The sequence below is a fragment of the Cheilinus undulatus genome, linkage group 6 (assembly GCF_018320785.1).
Source record: "Cheilinus undulatus linkage group 6, ASM1832078v1, whole genome shotgun sequence".
Classification (NCBI taxonomy): Eukaryota; Metazoa; Chordata; class Actinopteri; order Labriformes; family Labridae; genus Cheilinus; species Cheilinus undulatus.
Window position 1 is genome coordinate 50,270,449 of NC_054870.1, and position 21,980 is coordinate 50,292,428.

General features: G+C 38.4%; 1 protein-coding gene across 1 annotated transcript; it reads right to left on the reverse strand.

Moving 5' to 3' along the window:
- Positions 1–4,918: 4,918 nt before the first annotated feature.
- memo1 (mediator of cell motility 1) lies at positions 4,919–21,401 on the reverse strand. Its single transcript, XM_041789996.1, has 9 exons — positions 20,954–21,401; positions 16,955–17,036; positions 16,797–16,865; positions 16,524–16,636; positions 11,845–11,956; positions 8,030–8,172; positions 7,838–7,914; positions 5,814–5,918; positions 4,919–5,560 (listed from the first exon to the last, which is right to left on the reverse strand). Exons 1-9 carry the CDS (start codon positions 21,012–21,014, stop codon positions 5,429–5,431), a joined length of 894 nt encoding a protein of 297 aa, XP_041645930.1. The 5' UTR covers positions 21,015–21,401; the 3' UTR covers positions 4,919–5,428.
- Between the last annotated feature and the right edge of the window lie 579 nt (positions 21,402–21,980).

The window sequence follows — 21,980 nt, forward strand, 5'->3', positions numbered from 1 at the left end:
AATGCATTGCAATTTTTTGTTGTAAAAAAGAGAAGAAGAAGACAGCAGAGCAGAGAAGCTTTTCAGTACATTTTACTTGTTTTGTAACATGAATCCACGGCTTTTTCTGAAGAGCCTTTTGGGATGCTTTGACAGTGGAACCTGAGATAAAAAAAACTCCATTCAGGGAGTAGTTAAGTAGTATATTTTTAGGTTTTGTGACGTGTAAGTTCCCATTCTCTAAGCAAGAAAAAAAAAAATACAAAAAACATTTCTAAAAGACAAACAAAGATCCATAAAGAGAAAAAAATGAACAGTGTTGAGGTTCAGCCTTTGTCTCTCTACAGGAATGAGGTGACGTGGAGGAAACTGAACACCACTCCCTGCTGGAGAACGGAGATAACAGTTGGTGCCATTTTAGACCAACGGATGAGACAAGGGGGCGCGCACACTCCAAGGGGTGAGCTGGAGACATACTGGGGCAGTGGGCAAGGGGGAAAAACAAAAGACTGAAAGTACACATTCTAACATAAGACTAGAGTGAGATTACGCTGTATATGTATATGTGCAACAGTGATAAAAGGCACAATAGCACAGTGTGTCATGCTTTTTCTAGTTTCCCTTCGTCAGTCTGGGCCCACTTTGTTCAGCCAGACGTTTTAGCTTAATGCCAAGTGTGACGCTTCTCATGGTGCAGAGGGGGATGTTGGAGGACTGCAGCGATTTAACGGGAATACTCGACTTCAGCAGCAAGAGTCAGTCAGTGAAGAGTGATCGATCATTTATCAAAAGACAGGACAGCAGCTATTGTGTTCTGCATCTATCATACTGTCAGTAAAAGCCTGCACAGCCACTTGAATTCATCACTTTTGCATTCAGCATTTATATGCAGCTTGTTTATCATTGAAATATTAGAGGAGCACGTCAGCCTGCGTGTCTACAAAGCAAATCACGTCAAGAAAATGGGAACGCTTTCTTCTTTGTGACTGCAATCAATGTCATGTTTTCACAGATACAGATCCTGTTAAAGCCAGGAAGAACATCTGTCACTTTTCAGGGTACCGAAATTTACAGCACTGCAATAAAGAATGTTTGATTGGTGCTGTTCTTTTTACCATTTTCAAACAGTGGTTATTTTTTTCTCCATCCCACTTTAGTGTTAATCCATGTTTGCAAATTGTGCAAACAAAAGGGATCAGACAAACTCTTATTTTTGCCCCACTTCTCAACTGATAAGCAGCCGGAAAGAATTGCATAGTGCCAGAGTTTTGCTACAAATGCTGAATTCACACATAAAGATGTGTGATAAGTCGACTTTGCAATTAATCATCAACTGGAGTCCGAGAGTAACAAGCCAGATGTAACAAATTATCAACATTTTAATCCATATCGGCCCACAATGTCAGATGGATGTTGTGTCAAAGCTGTAAAGAAGCCACTGGCCACTAGGAGGAGATGCAGCTTTGGTTAATTAATGGGCCTGCTCTCTTCACGCTACTGCCCAGATGCCAACTGGTGGAGCAGAGCGGGTAAACTGGTAAAAAATAGGGATGCATGATATGGATATTTCTGCTGATATTTACAAACAGATGTTTAGGCTATAAAAAGCTGTGATTATTAGCCATACAAACAAATAAGCTACATCAGCAACAGTCCTTTTCTTTATTCATTATTATTTCTGACACTTTAAAGCAGTATTACTCAACCCTGCTTAAACTGAAGAGCCAAATTGTAGAAAAATACATTTGCAAGAGCCAGCTATGTGATCTAAGGGGCAAAAACGGCTTGAAGTATCAATAAATATAAGTTAAAGTTAGCAAAAATGGTCCAAAAGTGGCAAAAACCTTTGCAAAAAAATGAGGGAAAGGTGACTAAAATGAGCAAAAAGCAGTCAAGAGTGACAAAAATGGGCAAAAAAATTGGAAACAAGTTGTATTTAACGGCAAAAGGCAGCTTAAATGGGAAAAAAGGTGAAAAGGGGCAAAAATGGGACAAAAGTGGCTAAAAGAAGTTGCAAAAGGGCAAAAAAGAGGGAACAAGTGGTACTTAGTGGCAAAATGTAGCTTAAATGGGCAAAAAGTGCTGAACAACTGGTGAAAAGGGGCAAAAATGGCTCAAAAGTGGCAAGAACATGACTTAAATGGGCAATAACCAGTCAAGAGTGGCAAACTAGGGCAAAAAAGAGGAAACAAGGGGTATTTTATGGCAAAGGGTATGTTAAATGGGAGAAAAGTGGCAAAAGGTGGTGAAAAAGGACAAAAATGGGGAAAAGTAGCAAAAAAGTGGCAAAAATGGGCAAAAAGTAGAAAAAAAGTGGTATTTAATGGCAAAGATAGCTTAATTGGGTGGAAAGTGGCAAAGAAAAAGTGAAAAAGGGCAAAAATGGGATAAATGTGGCAAAAATGGGATAAATGGGACAATTAAGTTTGACAATAAAAGCCTTTTGTGTAAGTCTGGAAAAAAAACTATTTAATGTGATTTATTTCTGAGGTCAAAATTTCCCTTTTCTAGGGTTTCCTGGGGGAATAATATTTTTTTAATTAAGACATAAAAGATCCACAAATCATCACAAAAGAGCCACATGTTGAGTATCACTGCTTTAAAGTCTGTTTTAGTAATGAAATTTGTTTATTTTACTCATCCTTAAACTCAAGCAAATTTATCCAATATGGCACAAAGGCACATCCACATGGTTGGTTGTGGTTGCTAATTTCCCACCCTGGCTCACGGTGGGTCTCCTCGAGTTTGTACCACAGTTTGCAACTACCTATACTTGATGGTACAGCTGTATTTCTTACAATACAATAATGTCAAGATATGTACGGACAAAAAATAAATATCAGCAGAAATTTTTCATAAGCCGACACAGATATCATGCCAATAACATTGCGCATCCCTGCATGGGTGTAGTACATGGGGGAAAAGGGTACTGATTACCCAGGCCCACTGTAGGGAGGGGCCCCTGAGAATCCTGCAATGAAAAGCGTGTTTTCATGTATCTTTTATTAGTAATCATTGTCACTGAGGACTGAAATTTGTATCAAATATAGTGAAATAAAATACTGGGGGGCCCCTACTCCTCCCTCAAAAATGTCCAAATGATGTAGTCCAGCACTGCAAAATAATGCAAGTAGATTTAATTTAACCATTGTAAAAACACTGCTCATAAATCCAGAAATTATGGTTCAAAATACATTTAAATGAATAGGTATTTGCAAAAATGATGCAATATTTGTTGTTTGGCTAGCTGGGGGGCCCTGTGTAATATTCTTTCTGAGGGCTTGTTTGAAGTTTAATATTAGTCGAGTCCTGAAGAAAGTTAATGTGCCACCAGATTCCCACTCTTTGTTGTCACATTCATTGCCAATCAATCAAGAGGCACTGAAATAACCGTCTGATTCCCAGTGTTTGCAAGGTTTGCAAATACGGACGCAGCAGCACTGCAAAAAAAGCAGCATTTGAGCTTCTCATCCTGTAAAAAAAACCAGCTACTGCGGCCTAGTCCACATGTAGGCAGGCATTTTTAAAAACTGCACATACGTGGTGTTTTTTTGCACACACAAACAGCATTTGAGATCATTGACAACACTTTTTGGAACTTTAAGGGTGAAGATTTTTAGAAAAACAGTTTACAGTGTTTATGTAGAGATGGTGAGTTTTTCTGTGTGCCAGTTTCACCGGTTTGGGTCCCGTGTCATCACTATTACATGGCAACAGCAGACATGGCCAAACACACAATACTGATGAACAGAGCTGCCTGAATGTACCACATCAGTCATAAAAGACACAAACCCCGCCAACGTCTGCGGCTTTAAACAAAATCTTGTTTGGGTTTGTTGGGCAGCTTTGAAAATGAAACGTTCATTGCAGAAGCCCAGTAAGGGACTCTGCACTTGTTAAAGGCATCACTGACTACTGGTGACATGGTGCACACTCTACAGCTCTTAACTGTTCATTTTTGCATTTTCATGTGGCTGAAGATGTTTTCAGAAACATAGAATGTGTGACCAAGATGAAGTGAGAATTTTCAAAATTACCCTCCTACATGTGGACTAGGCCTCTATCTCATCCGGCATCCGAGGAGCCTGACAACCGTGAGAGATTTGCTCTACTTAAACTTGGCTATATTTTCCTCTCATTACCTCAAGAACAAGATTTAATTTTATTTCCATAAACAGGTTAAGAACAGAACATCAACTCAAAAGCTTTAAATGGAGGGAAGGACTTGAATCTTCCTCAAACCTTTTGGCTTATCTGAATCCAAACGTATAAACAACTAGCTGAACTTTATCTACTAACAGTTCGTACGATTAAAGGACCATCTATACCTTCAACACTTTGTCAGGTTCAAACAAAAGCCTCACCACTGCTTAGGAGGTGAACATGCAACCAAAGAAATCCTCTACAAGTCTAGAACAAAAGCTTCAGTCATCTTTTCTGACGACCTTGTAACTGCAGAGATTTAAGGTGGCAAAGTCAGAAAGGACAGGACAAATTTACATCATATTCAGCTCTGATAACATTAGTGTAGTATCCCGGCCCTCACTAAACGTCTCGTTAATGCTACAGGTATAGAGTTAGAATCTGTGAGCAGTGTTGCACACTAATTTCTCGGGTAAACCACACTGATGGCTTTAACGGACAACACTGCGTTTGTTCAAATCTACTAACTACTCGAGTAAATACTTCACATCTAATAAAACTATGAAAAAAGGGAGAATAAGAGGAATAAAATATGAATAAAGATAATATTTCATAACTGAGTAATAAAGTTTTTGGTTGTACAGTAGGGAGTTAGTGAATTTTGCTGTGCAGCCCTTTGTTAGCAACTACAACGTAAGAATATGTCGAGTAATGAGTTTTTAACCTACGACACCGAGTTCATTACGCTTGAAGCAGTCAGTCAAAACACTTCATTCTCATCTGGCACATTTCAGTATTCTCCTTTAAGATCTGCAGTTTTATTTTCATTACTTTTCTGAGGCAAATTACATGAGCACAGATCGCCAAGAGTCCAGATGTAAAGATTGCATCATAACAGCTGAAATCCATCGTTTTGCCATTAAAAACAAACTCGGGGGACGTTGTCAGTCCTCACGAAAAGAGCCCCCCCTCTTTATGCTTAATCCACACTAATAAGAGCTCTTCTTCTAAACTTTATCTTCTATATAATCTCAAAACTTCACTTCAAACTTCACGCTCTGAGACACACTTCAAACTGAGAGGAGGGTGGAGAAAGGCGGAGCAGAGCTGAGAGAGAGAGAGACAGAGAAAGAAGACGGTATTGGCTTCGAGTGTCTAGGTCCTTCCTGCAAAGAGTGGGCGTAACGGGGGGCTTGGGCTAGGAGAGAGAGAGAGAGAGAAGGAGGGCGGGGTGTCGGGTCGGGTTATGGCGATAGATAGTAAGGGCAGGGCAGCGGCATTGCTTTGCCCCCTGCGACGGTCGACCTCAATAAACGATGAGCGCCCCAGCAGCGTAACTCACAGAGCTGTCCTGCCAGTTCCTACACTCGCTCGACTGGGCGTAGTTCAGGAAAGAGAAGTTCATTTCTAATCCAGACTTCCTCAGCTCGGCCACAGCCTGAAACATAAAAACACAGAATTTAACATGTGTTCAGCCTGATTTATATCTTTCTAGTCGGGATTTCACAGTCGCCGTTTGCACTGAAGGTAAATAAAACCATCTGATTATAACACATTGATCAGAATAAAGCATGTAAGCATGTGCAGAGCTGCCACACCACTCGAAACTGTCAAAAACAGCAGTGTGTGTCATGTGCATTCACTAGCCAGCAAAGCAAGCAAAAAACCATTTCCACATTCCTTTTACTCACATTTAGCAGCACTCCAATGGGATGACGCCCACAGATGGTGTTGCGGTACTTCTTCAAGTAGTTGGTGAAAGACATTGGATCCAGCTGTTCTATAATGCCCATTCCCTTCAAAAGCAGAGATAGATAGTCAGTAAACAGGAAAAAAAAGAATTATCACATTGGCTTAAGTACTCAGACCCTTTACAACAACTCTGTAAATGTAGTTCAGGCTCCTCCCATTTCTCTGGATCTTTGCTGAGATGTTTCTACACCTTGATTGGAGTCTACCTGTGCTAAATTAACCTGATTGGACATGATTTGGAAAGGCATACACCTCTCTACAGAAGGCAAAAACCAAGTCATAAGATTAAATGAGCTGCAGAGCTGCAGAGCTAAGAGACAGGATTGTTGACAGGCACAGATCTGTGGAAGGCTACAGAAACATTTCTGCTGTTCTGAAGGTTCCGAAGAGAACAGTGGCCTCTACAATTCTCACATCGAAGAAGTTTGGCACAACCAGAACTCTTCAGAGCTGGTGGCTCAGCCAGACTGAGCGATCGAGGGACAAAGATATTGATGGTCACTCTGACTGAGCTCCAGAGATCCTGTGTGGAGATGGGTCAAAGGTCCAGAAGGAAAACCATCACTGCAGCTCCACACTGACCTGGGCTTTATGGCAGAGTGGCTGGACAGAAGCCTCAGGGGAAAACACTTGAAAGCCCAATTTCAGTTTGCAAAAACTCTACATTAAAACCAAGCAGGCTTTCAAGGAAGGCAGCAGTTATTACGGTCCATATGTTTATTCTTTTGAAATTTATGCCAATATGTCCTTAGATATGGGCAAAAATTATCATATCCACATATGTTAATAATCAACTTTATACTCCATCTGCAGATACCAATACCGATATCATACATCCCTGCTCTCTACCTTTAAGAGTAGACTTCCCTTTTTGAATAGCCAATAGTTAGGAGTCGCTCAAGTTTGGACCAGCTAGTTATGTTGATAAAGGCTTAGGGCACCCCACACCAGGCCCAGTTCTGGTGCAGAACTGGGCCATGCCAGTCCTAACTTAGCCCACACTCACAATGCTTCAAGATGAGTCAGCACAATGGAGAAACACAGATAACAAGGCAATAACTTTACTTACTTTTATAGGGCCATTTTGGTCAGATACAAATCTCTAATATTCTGCCAATATTTAGAATGATTATTAAGGGGGAACACTTGTACTGATTATATGTCACATGCATGTTGCACACCCATGCTCGGGGGCATAGATGAGTAATTGTGCGGTGGAAAAGCTTATCTCTTCCATCCATGCCATGGACAAGAAAGTGTTTTGTCAGGAGCAAAACTCCAAAAAATGGACAGAAAATAAATATATGCTGGAATTTTGCTCAGCAAAATTACGTTGCTGGTGTGGAAAATTTAACTGACTTGTTACATACTAGAAAAAAACAATATTTTGTACCAATTATTTACAAGAAGAACACATCTGGTGTGCAAGGACCTTTATTTTCTACTGGCAGTCTAACGAAATACCCCTTGGGGAAAATAAAGTTCACCTTGACCGCCCCGTGTATGCAAAGACACTGATTCAGTGAGTCAGGATCATCATGAAAATAACAGCCAAAAAAGCTGGCTTATCATCACTGGCCCTCCAACTGTAGAATAAGACAACTAACTATGTTTTTGGGTTAACTTTTCATAGTTCTTATCATGGCTTGGAACAATGAGTTACAAGCAACACACTAGTGTACCCATGACTTTTGTGTTGCCTTAGCCATCCTTTAAGATGTGATTTAGAGGTCTGTACACTCTTAAAATAAACAAACACTGTATATCTGCCTGTACCCTGCACTACACTGTTGAAATTTTAATTTTATGCTTGTAGGTGTGGCTCATTGTCCCACTGATGTCTATGTAATCCCAAAACATCTGTGCATCTAGCCAGTGATATTAGCATACTTTTCATAACCCTACATATTTCCCCCCTGAGTTGATTGTAGATTTGGATATACATGTGTGTTTGAGCGGTTACCATTCTATCCAGATGCTCGATAGACCTGTAGATCTCCCCTTGAGACTCATCGTAATACGTGTAGCGGAACCGCTGACCTTCAAAAGAGAAGAAGACATCACTGCTGAGTTACAATCATCATTTGCATTCAGAACCTTCTCATAAACTCAACATAAGAGTTAGAGAGGCACTTTTGGATTAGCGGGAACCTACCCCAGTGGCAGAAGTCAGATGAGATAATGAAAAGGTTGGAGGGGTCTGCCAAATACTTGCTGAGCAGTTTCCCATACTCCTGTTCCCTGGACTCACTCAGGGCTCCCACAAGCACGGGGACGATGCTAAACTCGTCTTTGTGGCTGAAACGTCAGAGTTTTTTTAATTAGAAAAAGCAACATGCAAATATATCTACATCTCTTCCTTTAAATCCATATGCGACTCATCCAGTACGTCTCTATTTTTTCTTTACCACAGCTTTCAGTTGCTCCTGCATGAGTAAGTATGGAACAAAATGTTCTCTGTGCTCTTTAAACTACCTGATCCTGATTTCTGAACCAAGAAAACGCTTTTGAGTCCTGCCAAGCTAACAGAAGGCTGTATCAATTATGCATATCAGCCTTTCCACGTGTCCCTGCACAAGTGTTATTCTGGTTTATAGTAGGTTTAAAATGGAAATGACATTAGCAATGAAGGATAAATACTTTGTTACAGGTACAGTTTTCTGGATACCAGGCTTTAACCATTTATTTTACTAACAACGTTTTAATTTAAGCTACATTTAAAAAAAATATCTGTACTTTCATCCTCTGATACTTTAAATACAAGGTCTTCACTTTGTTTTGTAAGGAATTATCTTTCATTTTATTTCCTTTAATATGCTGATTTTATTATAACGAAAGTGTAAGCTGTCCAGACTCAACGTGGCTCAAGCAGGATAGCTGCTCTCTGTTCCCTATGTCACGGGTGTCAAACTCAAGGCCCGGGGGCCAAATCCGACCCGTGGTGCAGTTATACCCGGCCCACCAGATCATATGATATTTTTAATAGAACTGGCCCACCAGTATGAGGTCTGCAGATTTCCTTCAGTATAAAAATGTAAACTTAACCTTGATGATTTATAATATCCTTGTTGAAATAAAAATTAGAACAAGCAAACAGTAAAGACAATTTGATAAAAAGTCAGAAATATGGGAAGAATTTAGTGTTTTCTCTGTATTTTCAATTTTGCATCTTACAGTTATGACTAAAGTTATGGTTTTGATGTTTTGTTTCATATTTTAACCTTTACAGCTCATAACTTTGACTTTTTATCTTATATTTTTACCTTTTACATTAACAATTTCAAATTTTAAATCCTATTTAGACCTTTTAATGTCATGATTTTTGCTGTTTTTTTACACGTTTTGACTTTTTTCAACTCCTAACTTTAACTTTTATCTAATTTTTTTACCTTAAAAATGCAGGATTTTTAATTTTATCTCAGTTTTTTTTACCTTTAAAAATCATGATTTTGACTTTTATCTCAGTTTTTGACTTTTTCGACCTATAACTTTAACTTTAATCCCATTTTTTGCCTGAAAAATGCATGATTTTTAATTTATTTCATATTTTGACATTTGAAACTCATGATTTCAATATTTACCTCATATTTTGACTGTTAAAAATTATGATTTTGAATTTTATCTCAGTTTTTGACTTTTAAAATTCATGCTTTCAATATTTTATCTCATATTTTGCCTTTCAAAATCATTATTTTGACTTTAAATACCATGTTTTTATCTTTTAAACTTATAAGTTTGACTTTTTATCTCAGGTTTGAGTTTTGAACTTATCATGTCCACCTTTTAACCGCAAAATCATTTATCATCAGTGCCAAGTTTTTACCCCCATAATTCATTTCTGGTGAAAATAAGGTTGACATTTATGGTTCAATATGGACCCTGTTAGGCCCTCAGGTTAGACCCAAGTTCAGAATCCAACCAATGCTGTGATTTAGTTTGACACTCCTGCCCTATGTGTGTACTCCCTTGGTTTATTTATAAAGCTGCTCATCACACTGAAATAAAACTTAAGTCCAAGTCTAACCTCTCCATTTATCCAACACAAGATTACAATAAATCAAAAATAATATAAATGTATCACTATAGCATCACATGCCACAGATTCAACCTCATTTACTCTCATAATGTACAACAATGCCACATTAATAGGCCCCTATGTTAAATATGAAGGGTTAGTATATGCCAGAAATATCTTTTAAGTGTAAATATAATCTAGAAGAAATAATTTAAAATGAGAGAAGAGACCAAGATTTTATGAAATAGATTAGAAAGGAATGCAGGAAAAAGTGCACATGGTGCTTTAGATTGATCTGAGGACAGAAGGAAATAAAAATATTTGGTACTGAAAGTGTTTGTGTTTTATGATCAACATGTTTTCATACAAATGTCCATGTTGTGTTCCTAATTTAAAGGTATCAGGAGAAATTAGACAACATTGAAAAATGATAACAAGGTTATTATGTACAGCGTGCTTCCAAAACTAACTAAAATAAAACAAAAATAGAGACAAAATAGCCTTAGTTTTAGTCCTTGACACAACCAGACTGATTGGCACCTACATCCAAGCCTGGAGGGTGCAAAATTGTCTGATCTGATTGGTTAAGACTTCACACAGTGATAGTTTTATGTCTTGAGTTATAGTCAAACATCATCATTACATAAATAAATAATAAGTGAAGAGTAGCCTGTTTTAATGCGTTTTTTAAAATATATGATGTCCACTCAGCCTTGACATGTATCTGAAAAAAACTAAAACTAACACTATAACTAATAAAAACGTAACTAAAACGAAGCATTTTTTGCAAAATAAAAACTAAACTAAACCGACAAACCAGCAGTCAAAACTACCAAACTAAACTGAATTTGAACGCAGAAAGTGAAAACGAAATAAAAATAAAAACTAACGAAAAATCAAAAACTACAATAACCTTGCCCTGGACCCCCGTACGGAGTTCCCCCCCCCCCCCCCCCCCCCACCATAGTCTCCTAAAATCCTAAATCTTTAATCCACAGGCTCTTAAATCCTGTGTATGTAAATTTTTGCGTGTATGTGTTTTAGAAAACTAACAAGAAATGTGTGTTAGACGACTATTTCTTCAATTTTAGGGTGCTTTTAAATGAGTAAGAATGGACAGGACAACACAAGGCTATTGGAGAGAGTTACAATATTAAGCTTTTTGTCTTTCATCAGCATGATAACTGCAGACATCATGAGAGAGAGAAGAAAGGCTGTCTTAGCGAATCTCCTTGGCATGCTTACTGCTGCTTTCACCTCACTGAAAATCTGTAAAGGGATTAAATGGCAGTAAATATATTTAATACCAGAATTATGCATTTTCATTGATCTGTGAATTACAAGCGTTTTAGGAGAGGTTTGGTCAGTTTCACCTCAAAGAGTAGCGTAAGAGTCGAGGTCTCCAGCCTTCAGCTATACACATGCATACAGACAGAGCTGCACCAAAGGAACTCAAACATAGTTTCTTAAACGTGACTATTTTCGTACAAACAGTAACCGTTATTTATTTGCACACAGTCCTCTGAAATATACTCAAACACATAAATTTCCTTATTCCAGTCCTCGACTTACAGGCACACACAAGCAGAACCAAATCTGGTTCTTAGAAATCGGTTTAGAAATCCTGAATAATTCAATTTTGCACATAAAAATGGGATTATGGTCAGGCTTAACAAGGGTTAGAAATACATTGTGCACTTCTGTATCAGGCATTAAAAAACATTGCATTCAAAATGTTCAGCATAGAAATGCTCTCAACTTTGTTAGAGCTCTGTGATGAACACTGTGTTTAAATGAGCAACAAGAGACCCTTTCAAAGTGGACTTTAGGATTCATAAAAGACCGTTTTTCACCAGTGAAGGGACTACAGATGAAAATAACCTTCAATCCTACTCTAAAATTGTCATGCTTATATATATATACAAAGAAAGGAGATAAAATAGGATGCTCTTTACCTCTCCATGGCTTTAGCAGTGTAAGGCAAGTGCATTTCAATACTGTGCTCATCTTCATCTGTCTGGATGCTCATCCGCTCAAACAACCCGGTTTTCCAGAGGTCAGCGTACACTGTAAAAAAGAGGAGACTTTCACTTTAATTTGTGCATGTTACCGTGACTTTGTCTCCTAATTAAGTCCTTTCGGAGCTGCACACTCATTAAAATCCTGATTAAGAGTTTAGCTAACTGAAACCTTGTCACTGACAGTCTTTCTACTCAGAATCGGGGGAACTTTCTGCTCCCTGGAGGATAATTTAATGTGCATCATTTCCCAAAACTGCCAAAAGGTTTGCATGATTGGGTTGTTGTTGTTGTGCAGACAAGGACAAGGTAGATCACACAATTTGGCTTATTTTTCCTCTTTTTTAAAGATCTAAAAAGAAAGAAATGTGTCAGCCTCATTAGTTTTGGCAGGAAATATGCACCACATTTTAGCGTTATACTCTTAAAAAACCCTTCACAGGTCTATATCAACTTTTAATTTTACTTGAGAATCACATAAAGGAAGAAAATAGAGCCGATCGATATATGGTGTACCACTGCAACTGATCTGGATTGTCGTTTTATGCAACCACAACCACCAGTGTTTTCATTTTCATGATTTATCTACAAGCAAATCTGTCAATTATCAGCATCAGCAGCATGTAAAACCCAGAGTGCAGGTCACTAATACTCCAGTACTTCAATTCCTTGTACTTTACATTGGCAATATCGAAAACAAGCACAGAGCTTCTGAATATCTTCCCTTACTACCATACGCAACTAAAAGTCTTGTTGTTCTATATGTTTTCCAGTCTTTCATGATTTCTGTTGTCCAAATAATCAACAAGAAGAGAAACAGTACATTTAACAAGTTTATCTTTAAACTGAATAACTGGCAAAAAAAAACAAACAGATTTTATTATGCAAACAAACATTTTTTAAAAAACTACAAACTTTCTGCCTGATCTTGTCAGGGGAATTCGACGCCTAACCACGGCCCGACCAGCTGCTCCCAACCAGTCAGATGATTTACAGCAGTAAGAGCAGAACCAGAGTCCCCAACTTTTGGACCTTATTTTTTTACTCTGTAAACTGTCAGACAGCATCTTAAATCACCATACAACAGCAGGAAGACCTGTTTGACGTTCTTTCCCTAGAGGCACGTCAAACAGTCATGCCTATTTCTTCTTGACTGTTCTGTCACTTTTGTCATGTTCTCGGTAATCCACATTTGGTTCAGTTTAAAATGAAACATTCAATCAATACAAATGCACGTATATTAGTATCAGTCGGTGGTCAAAACATTGCTAAATCATGCTTTTTTAAAATAAAATCCATATATATACTAGGCAGTGGCTGCTTCCTGAACCCTCCACAATACAGGAGTGGATTCATATTTTAAATGATATTTTTGCTATGAAGGGAATTACTTTTTATTTTACGTCTGCAAAAGATGTTTTTGTTAAACTATGGGCCAACTGGGTTAAATATGTCAAACCCATTCAGACAGGTTTTGTGGAGGTGACCACCTAAGGAAGTTGTGGTTCTATGTAATCTTAGCTAACTACAGTGTTGTTGTGGTTTTGTTTTACTTTTCCGCCTCTCGAGAGTATTTATGGTGAATTTTGGTTCATCTTGTTACACTTTACCTCTCCCATGTTACACTTAGTTCCGTATACTTAAATAAGAAAAAGAAAAGACTGAATTGCAGAGGAAACTCGGTTACTTTTTCATGTATATGATGTATCTTGATGTCTGCCTTTCAGAACTGAAAAATAAAGAATTAAAAAAAAAAAATCCAGATATAAAGTTTTTGGGGGCTGAAGAATCAGCTCTTATTGCTGCGCTGAACTAAAAAAAATCCAGTAGCATGTTTCAGTAGCTGTGTGTAAGTTATGATATAAAGTTCACACTAAACTGTGTTGAAACTAACTAGGTTGTGTCAGTTGTTTGGTTGCACTACAAAGATGTAAAGTTCATCTCAGTTAGAACAGCTTAAATCAGGGGTGTCAAACTCAATCACAACAGGGGCCGGATTCTGAATTAAGGTCTAAGCTGAGGGCCTAACAGGGTCCACATTTAACCTACCCAACCTCATTTTCGCCAGTAATAAATTATGGGGAAAAAATTAGCACTGATGATAGATGATTTTGAGATTTAAAAACTCAAAATGATAAGTTAAAAGGCATAACATCTGAAATAAAAGTCCAACTTATTAGTTCGAAAGGTCAAAACACAAAATTAAATGTTAAAATAATGCTTTTAAAAGGCAAAATTATAAAAAAGAAAGTCACAGTCATGTTTTAAATGCATAAATATGACTTACAAGTTAAAATGGTGCACATAAAATGTCAAAATATGAGATAACAGTTGAAATAATAAATTAAAAAGATCAAAATATTAGATAAAAAGTCAAATAAAAAATTGAAAAGGTCAAAAAATGAGAAAAAAAGTCAAAATTATAAATTGAAAAGGTTAAAATATGAGACAAAAAGTCAAAATAATAAATTGAAAATGGTCAAAACATGAGATAAAAGCCCAAATAAACAATTGAAGTCTAAATTGTGCAATGCAAAATTGAAAATATGAAATGAAATCACAAATTAATTTCTTTTCCCACATTTTTTTGTCGAATTGTTTTTACTTTTTTTTTTCATATTTATATGACTTAAGGATATTTGATATCATTAATGTTACATTTACAATTTTTTTTATACTGGACGAAATCTGCAGACCTTATATTTTTGGGCCAGTTATAATAAGAATAGGATATGATCTTGCGGGCCGGGTGTAACTGTACTACAGGCCAGATATGGCCCGCGGGCCTCGAGTTTGACACCCCTGGCTTAAACTAACTGAAACATTGTTGCAGATATGACATTTTTGCCTAATTTAACCAATCAATGAAAAGCATTTAACACAGTGTTTCAGTGCTGCCTTTCATGTCTAATTGTCTCTAACAGGTTAAAAATGACTTATGCTGACTGCTTTTGATCCTCAAACAGCACCAAAAATGTATAGATAAGATGGCACAGCATTTTGTCTAGACGAGTACCAAAGCCTGCAGCCTAAACCTAGAGCCAGTATCAAACTACAACACCGACTTTGAGTTGTGAAATCATCAATAACATAAGATCATTTAAAAATGGTCAGCAGAAATAATCTCCATTCATGGAAAACACAACTGTAATTGATCATGGGGAACAAATTGCCAGTAAAATCCTCAGCTCCCAGTTATCCTCCAAGCTATTCCACGGTGACACTATCACCATGACAACCAGCTTTTACAGAGGACTTTGCACCAAGTAGGACAGCGGTGTCCAAACTATGGCCCGGGGGCCAAATGCGGCCCTTGGCCCATTTTTAATTGGCCCGCAGCACATCATAAAAATAAATGAAAATGGCCTACATTAGAACATGAAGCTTGATTGTCTATATTTTATCTGTGAAGACAGAATGAATTCATTTGGATTAGTGTGTATTTTAGCTGCAGCACCAGGCAGCGCTACTGTGCTAATTCTGTAAACAAACATTTTGACAGATGGGCTTTTTCGTGACTTGAACTGAGACAACACTGTAAATTCTCGAGTGTCATTCCTATTCTGACCAAGGTAGAACCGGTGATAACCAGGGCCAACCAGGGCTTTCATGAAATCTGACTGGCCTCCTTGAAATCCTTGAAATAACTGGCTATTTGTCTTGTCAGCTATTAACTAGTCATTTAAGCACTAAGCACATTTTTAGCTAAATTAGACTGGATTTATTGACTTCAGTATCATAGGGTGAGGTATATGAAAGTGGCCCCACCATCCTTAGAATTTTGTGTATGTGGCCCTCCGTGGAAAAAGTTTGAACACACCTGAAGTAGTAGGTAGGTGTAGAACCGAAGTTATAACTTAAGCCGAAATTGGAACTATCTCAGCTGGTGCAACAACTTAAATGTAAACAGAGCGCAAACCCCATCATGAGTAAGAGCTTTTATTCAAACTAGGCTACGTCTGAACTTCAGCACAGCAGGTGAAACCTAAGATCATTAAAAAGAGCAGGAATTCCGATCATAAGCTGACTGAATATTTGTTACTGTTTAGCTGTTTGTTGTGTTTGCAGGTGATGCTGTGTATGTGCCTGAGAGAGGGAGTGTTTTTGTCACTGTTTGTAGCTATTTGAGCCCCAACATCACCCTTGAGGTGGATTAGAAATTAAAATGAGTGAATTCCTACTATCAGCAGCTAAGATTCTTAAATTTTTGAAACATATGTTTTTCCTATTATGAGTTATTCTGCTGTTGTTAGTTGATTTAAATAAAGCACAATTTCAGATTCATACAAAGCAGAGCTTTCTTTGGCTGCTCAGCGTAAACTCTGGTTGATTCCTGGATCAAAAAGGAGAAACCACACATATGCAAGCTAAAAGTGCATTTGTAAATTTTACATAAGGAAATGTGTTGTTCCTTTTGTTCTCTATCTTCCTTTCCATCTTCTATGACTCAAATAATAGAAAATAAAAATGACTGAAAGTAAATGTATATACTTTAAAGGCACTGAATTTTTCATTGAAATATAAGGCACAGACAGAAAGAAATATCTCAGGGTTCATTTTTTCCAATATATCGTCTAGCCCTAAAAGAAAGTGGTGTGTGAAAGCAGTGGAAATACCCTTCTGGTCGATTCTCAGGTCATAGAGAGGTGTTCTATAGATGTCTGCAGGTGACAGGGCACAGCGGGAGAGGGGCACATGGTGTGAAGGTCCCAGGATGAACACCCTACGACTGAAGGACAACAGCACTTTATCACACCCACTCTGTTCATATCAGCAGCTCTATCATCTACTATCTGAGCTAACATCTGAGGGGGAAAAGTCAGATAAGAAACAACTGTACTGAGCATTTTCTTCAGAGATGATCAGAAACAGAAAACTGAGAGACTTACGTAACAGAGGGATCAACCTGCTTGTAGGCATGTGCTGCACAAGCACCACAGTAAGTGTAGCCGGCATGCCTGCAAACAAACATATGTCAAATTAAGATGAGCTAAAGATCATTTCTGACAGGTTTACTTTCTTCTCCTGCTTGTCAACGTCTTCTTACGGTGCTATGATGGCTCTGGCAGGTCTGATGGATGACTCTGCTTTGGACAGCCAGCCTTCTAGTTGTGCGTTCAGCTGGGATCCTGGAAAAGAAGAATTAAAAATGTTACTAATTTGTTAGATTTCAGAACAATGGATTTAAGGAGAGCTGCCAAGCTGCTGTTTTAATACCTCCCTGCAAAACAAGGAATGATATCGCAGGCTGAAAACTCAAAAAACTAACAAAAGGGCAGAGCACAACAAACAGAGGGAGAGGGAGACAAACAGCTTGCACAAAATAAATGTAAAATGTGGCATCAATATTTGACGAGGGCTGTCATCTGAATTTGAAATCTGAATTTGAGATTGTGGCGTTTAAAAAACACTGGTTTGAAAAGTCTCTAAAAGACAGCTCATTTCTAGTTCTTGTTCCTCAGCTCTAAGTAATTCTTAAAGCCACACCCTGACGCTAAAAAGGCTCACCCTTTAACCGTCGAAATATCCACCTGATATTTCTTTTTACCCAGATTTAAAAAAGCCTCAATTTTAAACTTAAATACTTTAACAAGTAATGGCTAAATTTCTGCACTGATTTTTGCTTTACCTTTCAACAAAGCTACTGATGTAATAGCAAAATCAATCAAGAATACAAACTTACTTATATTAGCATGTGGTAAAATATACTTACGTTAATTTTCTGATTAAAAATGGAACAGAACAGCATTTTAGTTGGTTATACTGCTTTCAAATTGGGTGATTTTGAAATGTATGCATCTACTTTAGTTCCTGGTCTCTTTGGCCCCTTCATGTCTTGTCATATAACTGATTCAGAAAGGCTAGAAAACATTTGGTCGACTAGAACTGGGCAGTTAATCAGGCATTAATTTCAACTTTGGTTAAATGATCTGTACATGCCAGGCAGCGCTGGTTTTGTCATGAGGTAAATAAAGAACACACCATCTCCTGTTACAGCGCTGTGTGCATTCTACCCCTCCCACCAAAATTTAAGTGAGGAGCAGAGGGATAAACAAAAAAGCTGAGGTTAGTTTGAAAAATAAGAAAATAAAAACGATGAAAGAAAGACAGCTGATGGTTAACAAATAGGTTAGGCTATTTTTAGCTCTAAAAAGTCTGATAAAAGGTACTTCTTCTAGTTAACCTCTGCTGTGGCGTCCATTGAAGCAGCACGGCAAGTTTATTTTGTGTCCACTGCCATTGTTCTGCTTATTTTCAATGCAAAACTAATGCAGTCCAGCAATTCAGCCTCAGCATCCAAGTGCAAAAAGGCCCTCTGTGTCATCTGTTTGCCAACGCGCTCACAGCCCTCTGTGTTGATAACAGTTCCATTTATCACTGCAACTTCTACCTAACTGGCCAATCCCAGTCAAAAAGGGGTGTGGTTTATGATACCAGCTTTGTCAATAGCAATGGCAGAGGAGAAACCACAGTGTTAATTTCCATCAATGTGTGTAGGGTATGTCAGTATTTTTCAGCAGTGTATTTGAAATTCATTTAAGTGTTGATAGAACATTAATATTAGTATTTTACATATATTATTAATTTTAAAATATGGCTGATTGTATTGGTGCAAAGAGAACGTGACTTTGAGTAAAGACTGAAATGGACAGACTTATCTTTAACTCAAACTGCAAAGGTTAAAATTATTAAAGTGTAACTGAAACTAAAGATAATTTTAATCTAACATAAATAAAAGGGCTGCCGAAAGATAAACATTTTCAGTCACAATTAATCTCAGGATTTCTGTCGTTAATCACGATAAATCGCATCATTTAAAAATTCCACTATTTTGCATTCAAACTGTGTCATTTTGGATTTGAATTTTTTTACCATCTTAAAGGGGTTAGCTTTTCTAACACAAATATGTGTCCCTGGCCTGTCCACGATCCCCTCAAGTACCAGAAAAATCCATTCCCCCTCCCCCTCTCTTTCTCCACCTTTCAGAAAATGTGTGCTGAAACAAGCCATTCTCAGATTTTACATCTAGTGACCTCACCAGGGGCCCTTAGCACCCGCCCCAAAGGTTTGGTTGGCCCTCCCCTACTTGGAGGAAAGTTCCGCCCTCTAACGGCTGGGATGCTGGATAGATCAGGAGGTTACCCTGCTGACTACAGCAGGGTAACCACGGAATAAAGAACTTGTAATGGATTTAATAGGAAATAAGGAGACAGGAAAAAGGTAAATATTACATAACACTAGGTGCAGATGACTTTTGATTTGTCCCCCAAGCTGTTTGTGAGTTTTTTAAAGTAAAATGAGGCAGGGGAGGGAGATGCTGCAGTGGCTTAGCCAAAGTGTGTTGGAAGGTACAATAAAGCATGCAATTAATCCATCCATCCATCTTCGATACCGTTTATTCCATTCCGGGTCGCGGGGGGGCTGGAGCCTATCCCAGCTGTCACCGGGCAAGAGGTGGGGTACACCCTGGACTGGTCACTAGTCAATCACAGGGCTGACATATAGAGACGGACAACCAGGCATGCTCACATTCACACCTACGGGCAATTTAGAGTCACCAATTAACCTAATGAGCATGTTTTTGGTGGTGGGAGGAAGCCAGAGAGAACCCACGCATGCACAAGGAGAACATGCAAACTCCCTGGCCCTGATCAGGAACGAACCAGCGACCTTCTTGCTATGAGGCAACAGCACTAACCCCTGCGTCACCGTGCCGCCCAATAAAAGCATGCGATTAATTGTAATTTAAAAATGAGAGCACTAATCGTGCACCTAAATCAATCTTGAAAGCACTGATAAATACAACATTTCACAAAGCTGCAGAAATTAGGGTAAAGATGCTGCAGCTGCTGCAAATGTGGGGAAAGGATTCCTTTAAAACGTTTTTGTATTTTCCTTGCAATAATTTCTCAAAAACATAGTGAGGGAATATGGGGAAATCACACAAAGAGCTTTTAAAAAACATCACAGATACTACCGAGGACAGCAGAAGCCCTCTTTCATAACATAGCATCAGTATAACATTAGCTGGAACTGACCTTTACTGACCCTGTCAGTAAAAAATAAAACAGCAGCTGTAAATACAGGCCCTTAATCATTTGAATTTGGTGTATAACCATGATTTTAATGTGTACCAAAATAATCAAGGCTATGGTTTCACCCTATAGTGAACCACCTAAAATCAAGTGTTTTAAATCAACCAAGAAATGGTGCAAGTTTTCAAAAAATGTATAAAAACATCAAGGGCTGGTTAACACAGCTCAATTCAAAGAAAATCCTATGTTTATACACGTTCCTCAATGCGGAGACTTTTGCATTGTTAGCCCTTTCTTATGGGTAATGTTTTACTGATGTTTAAGTCCCATAAAAGGGTTGTCTGGAGCGATGCAGAGGAGGACAGCTTACAAAGGATAAACAGGCAGGTTGAATAAAAACAAACCAGCAGAGAGCTGCTGAAATGGGGGAAGGGGAGCAACATGAAGCTTCAGTTTTCTGCCCTGCCCTACCCAGTCCTTTGTCTAAAGGCAGGGAGGATTTCTGCTCTAAACATGAAGAAGGTAGCGTCAGAAAACAAGACAACAGCAACTAAAGCTAAAACAGTTTTTTTTAATCACACTGATTTGAGATGTCTAATCATATAGTGAGTATGTAGGCCAAGAAGTTTAGCAATTCTAGCCGGGTTGGCTGTTGTTAAGTTGATACTTATGGCTGCCTGTTAAAATATGCTGAGGGATAGATTGTTTTGAGTCATTTCCATTGATCCTCCTAGGAGAGAAGTGCTGAATAAGCTTAAACAAACATGCAGCAAATGGGATAACACAGATGAGGGAGTCTGTTGATGCTAAATCTTAGCTAGTAGACTTCTCATCAGCTGGATTACCCGAGCGTTAACCGTTACAGTCTACTATGGCAATCTGACAGTTTTAGTCATGAAGGGTTATATCCGAAACAAAGCCAGCACAACTAACAAAACACACAAACATGACGAAAACATATTAGCATGTTAGCATACAGCATGCTAACCCGTACAGAGCTGTGTTTTTACCCGAGGCAGAGTACCAGCTCCCGGCGTGACTCGCTTCTCTGCACACCACTCGGTTCGACATCTTGGTTCCCAAGCCGCCTATCTTGGTGTGCTTAGCTTTTGTCAAGCGAATAAAAAATTAAAAGAGGAAAAGCCGGGGTCAGCTAACCCAAAAAAATAAACAAATCAAAGCCTGTGAGCTAACTTGCTTTAAAGACAAAGGGCAGTTTGACAGCTGAGCTAACAGGCTAACAGCTCAGTGTAACCAGTTAATAAGTTAGCCGCTGACTGAAGCTAACGGCAGTTTGTTTGACAGCCTGGCGACAGTGATGATGTGGAAATTTATAAAGGCACAAAATACTAAATTATTTTCATGTGCCAACAGAGAGCAGCCAGAGGAGCACTACGAAGAGCTGGAGCTGTCACAGTCCGGATCGGAGGATTACTGGTTTGTCTCGGCTGGAGCCAGGTAAGGGGCTTTTTCTACTCTAAACTTTATTGAACAACACTTAAATAGACAAACAGCGCAGACCGGCGCTGGGAAATTCAGATCATTTCAATGAGCCGGACCTTTTGCTCGACTCATTAACAAGAAACGGATCTTTGGGTTCTTAACAGTTCTCTATTAGGCACAACATGTAGATTGTGCTTTTCAGTTAAATTTAAAGAGAAAGTAGACATACTACTATCATTTAATGCACATGAGCAATATGGCACACTAAAACCGAACAAGTAGAAAAATTTAGTTGCAAAAAAGGATAAAAGGGGCAAAATGGGTTATGAAAGGCGAAAAAAAGTCAAAAATTGGGCTAAAGGGTGAAAAACAACAGTGGGTTACAAAGGCCAAAACAGGGTAAGAAGTGAAAAAAAAAAAAGTTCGACTGTCCATCTGAAGCCATATATCTCAGAACGGAAATACACGATAAACTTTTGAAAAATAATCAGATTAAAGTTAAAGGTTAAAAACCTGACCTGCCAAACCTAATTACAAAATGTTTAGAAAGCTGAGCAAACGGTCTGCTTACACGAAAAGCTTGTTCTCCATGAA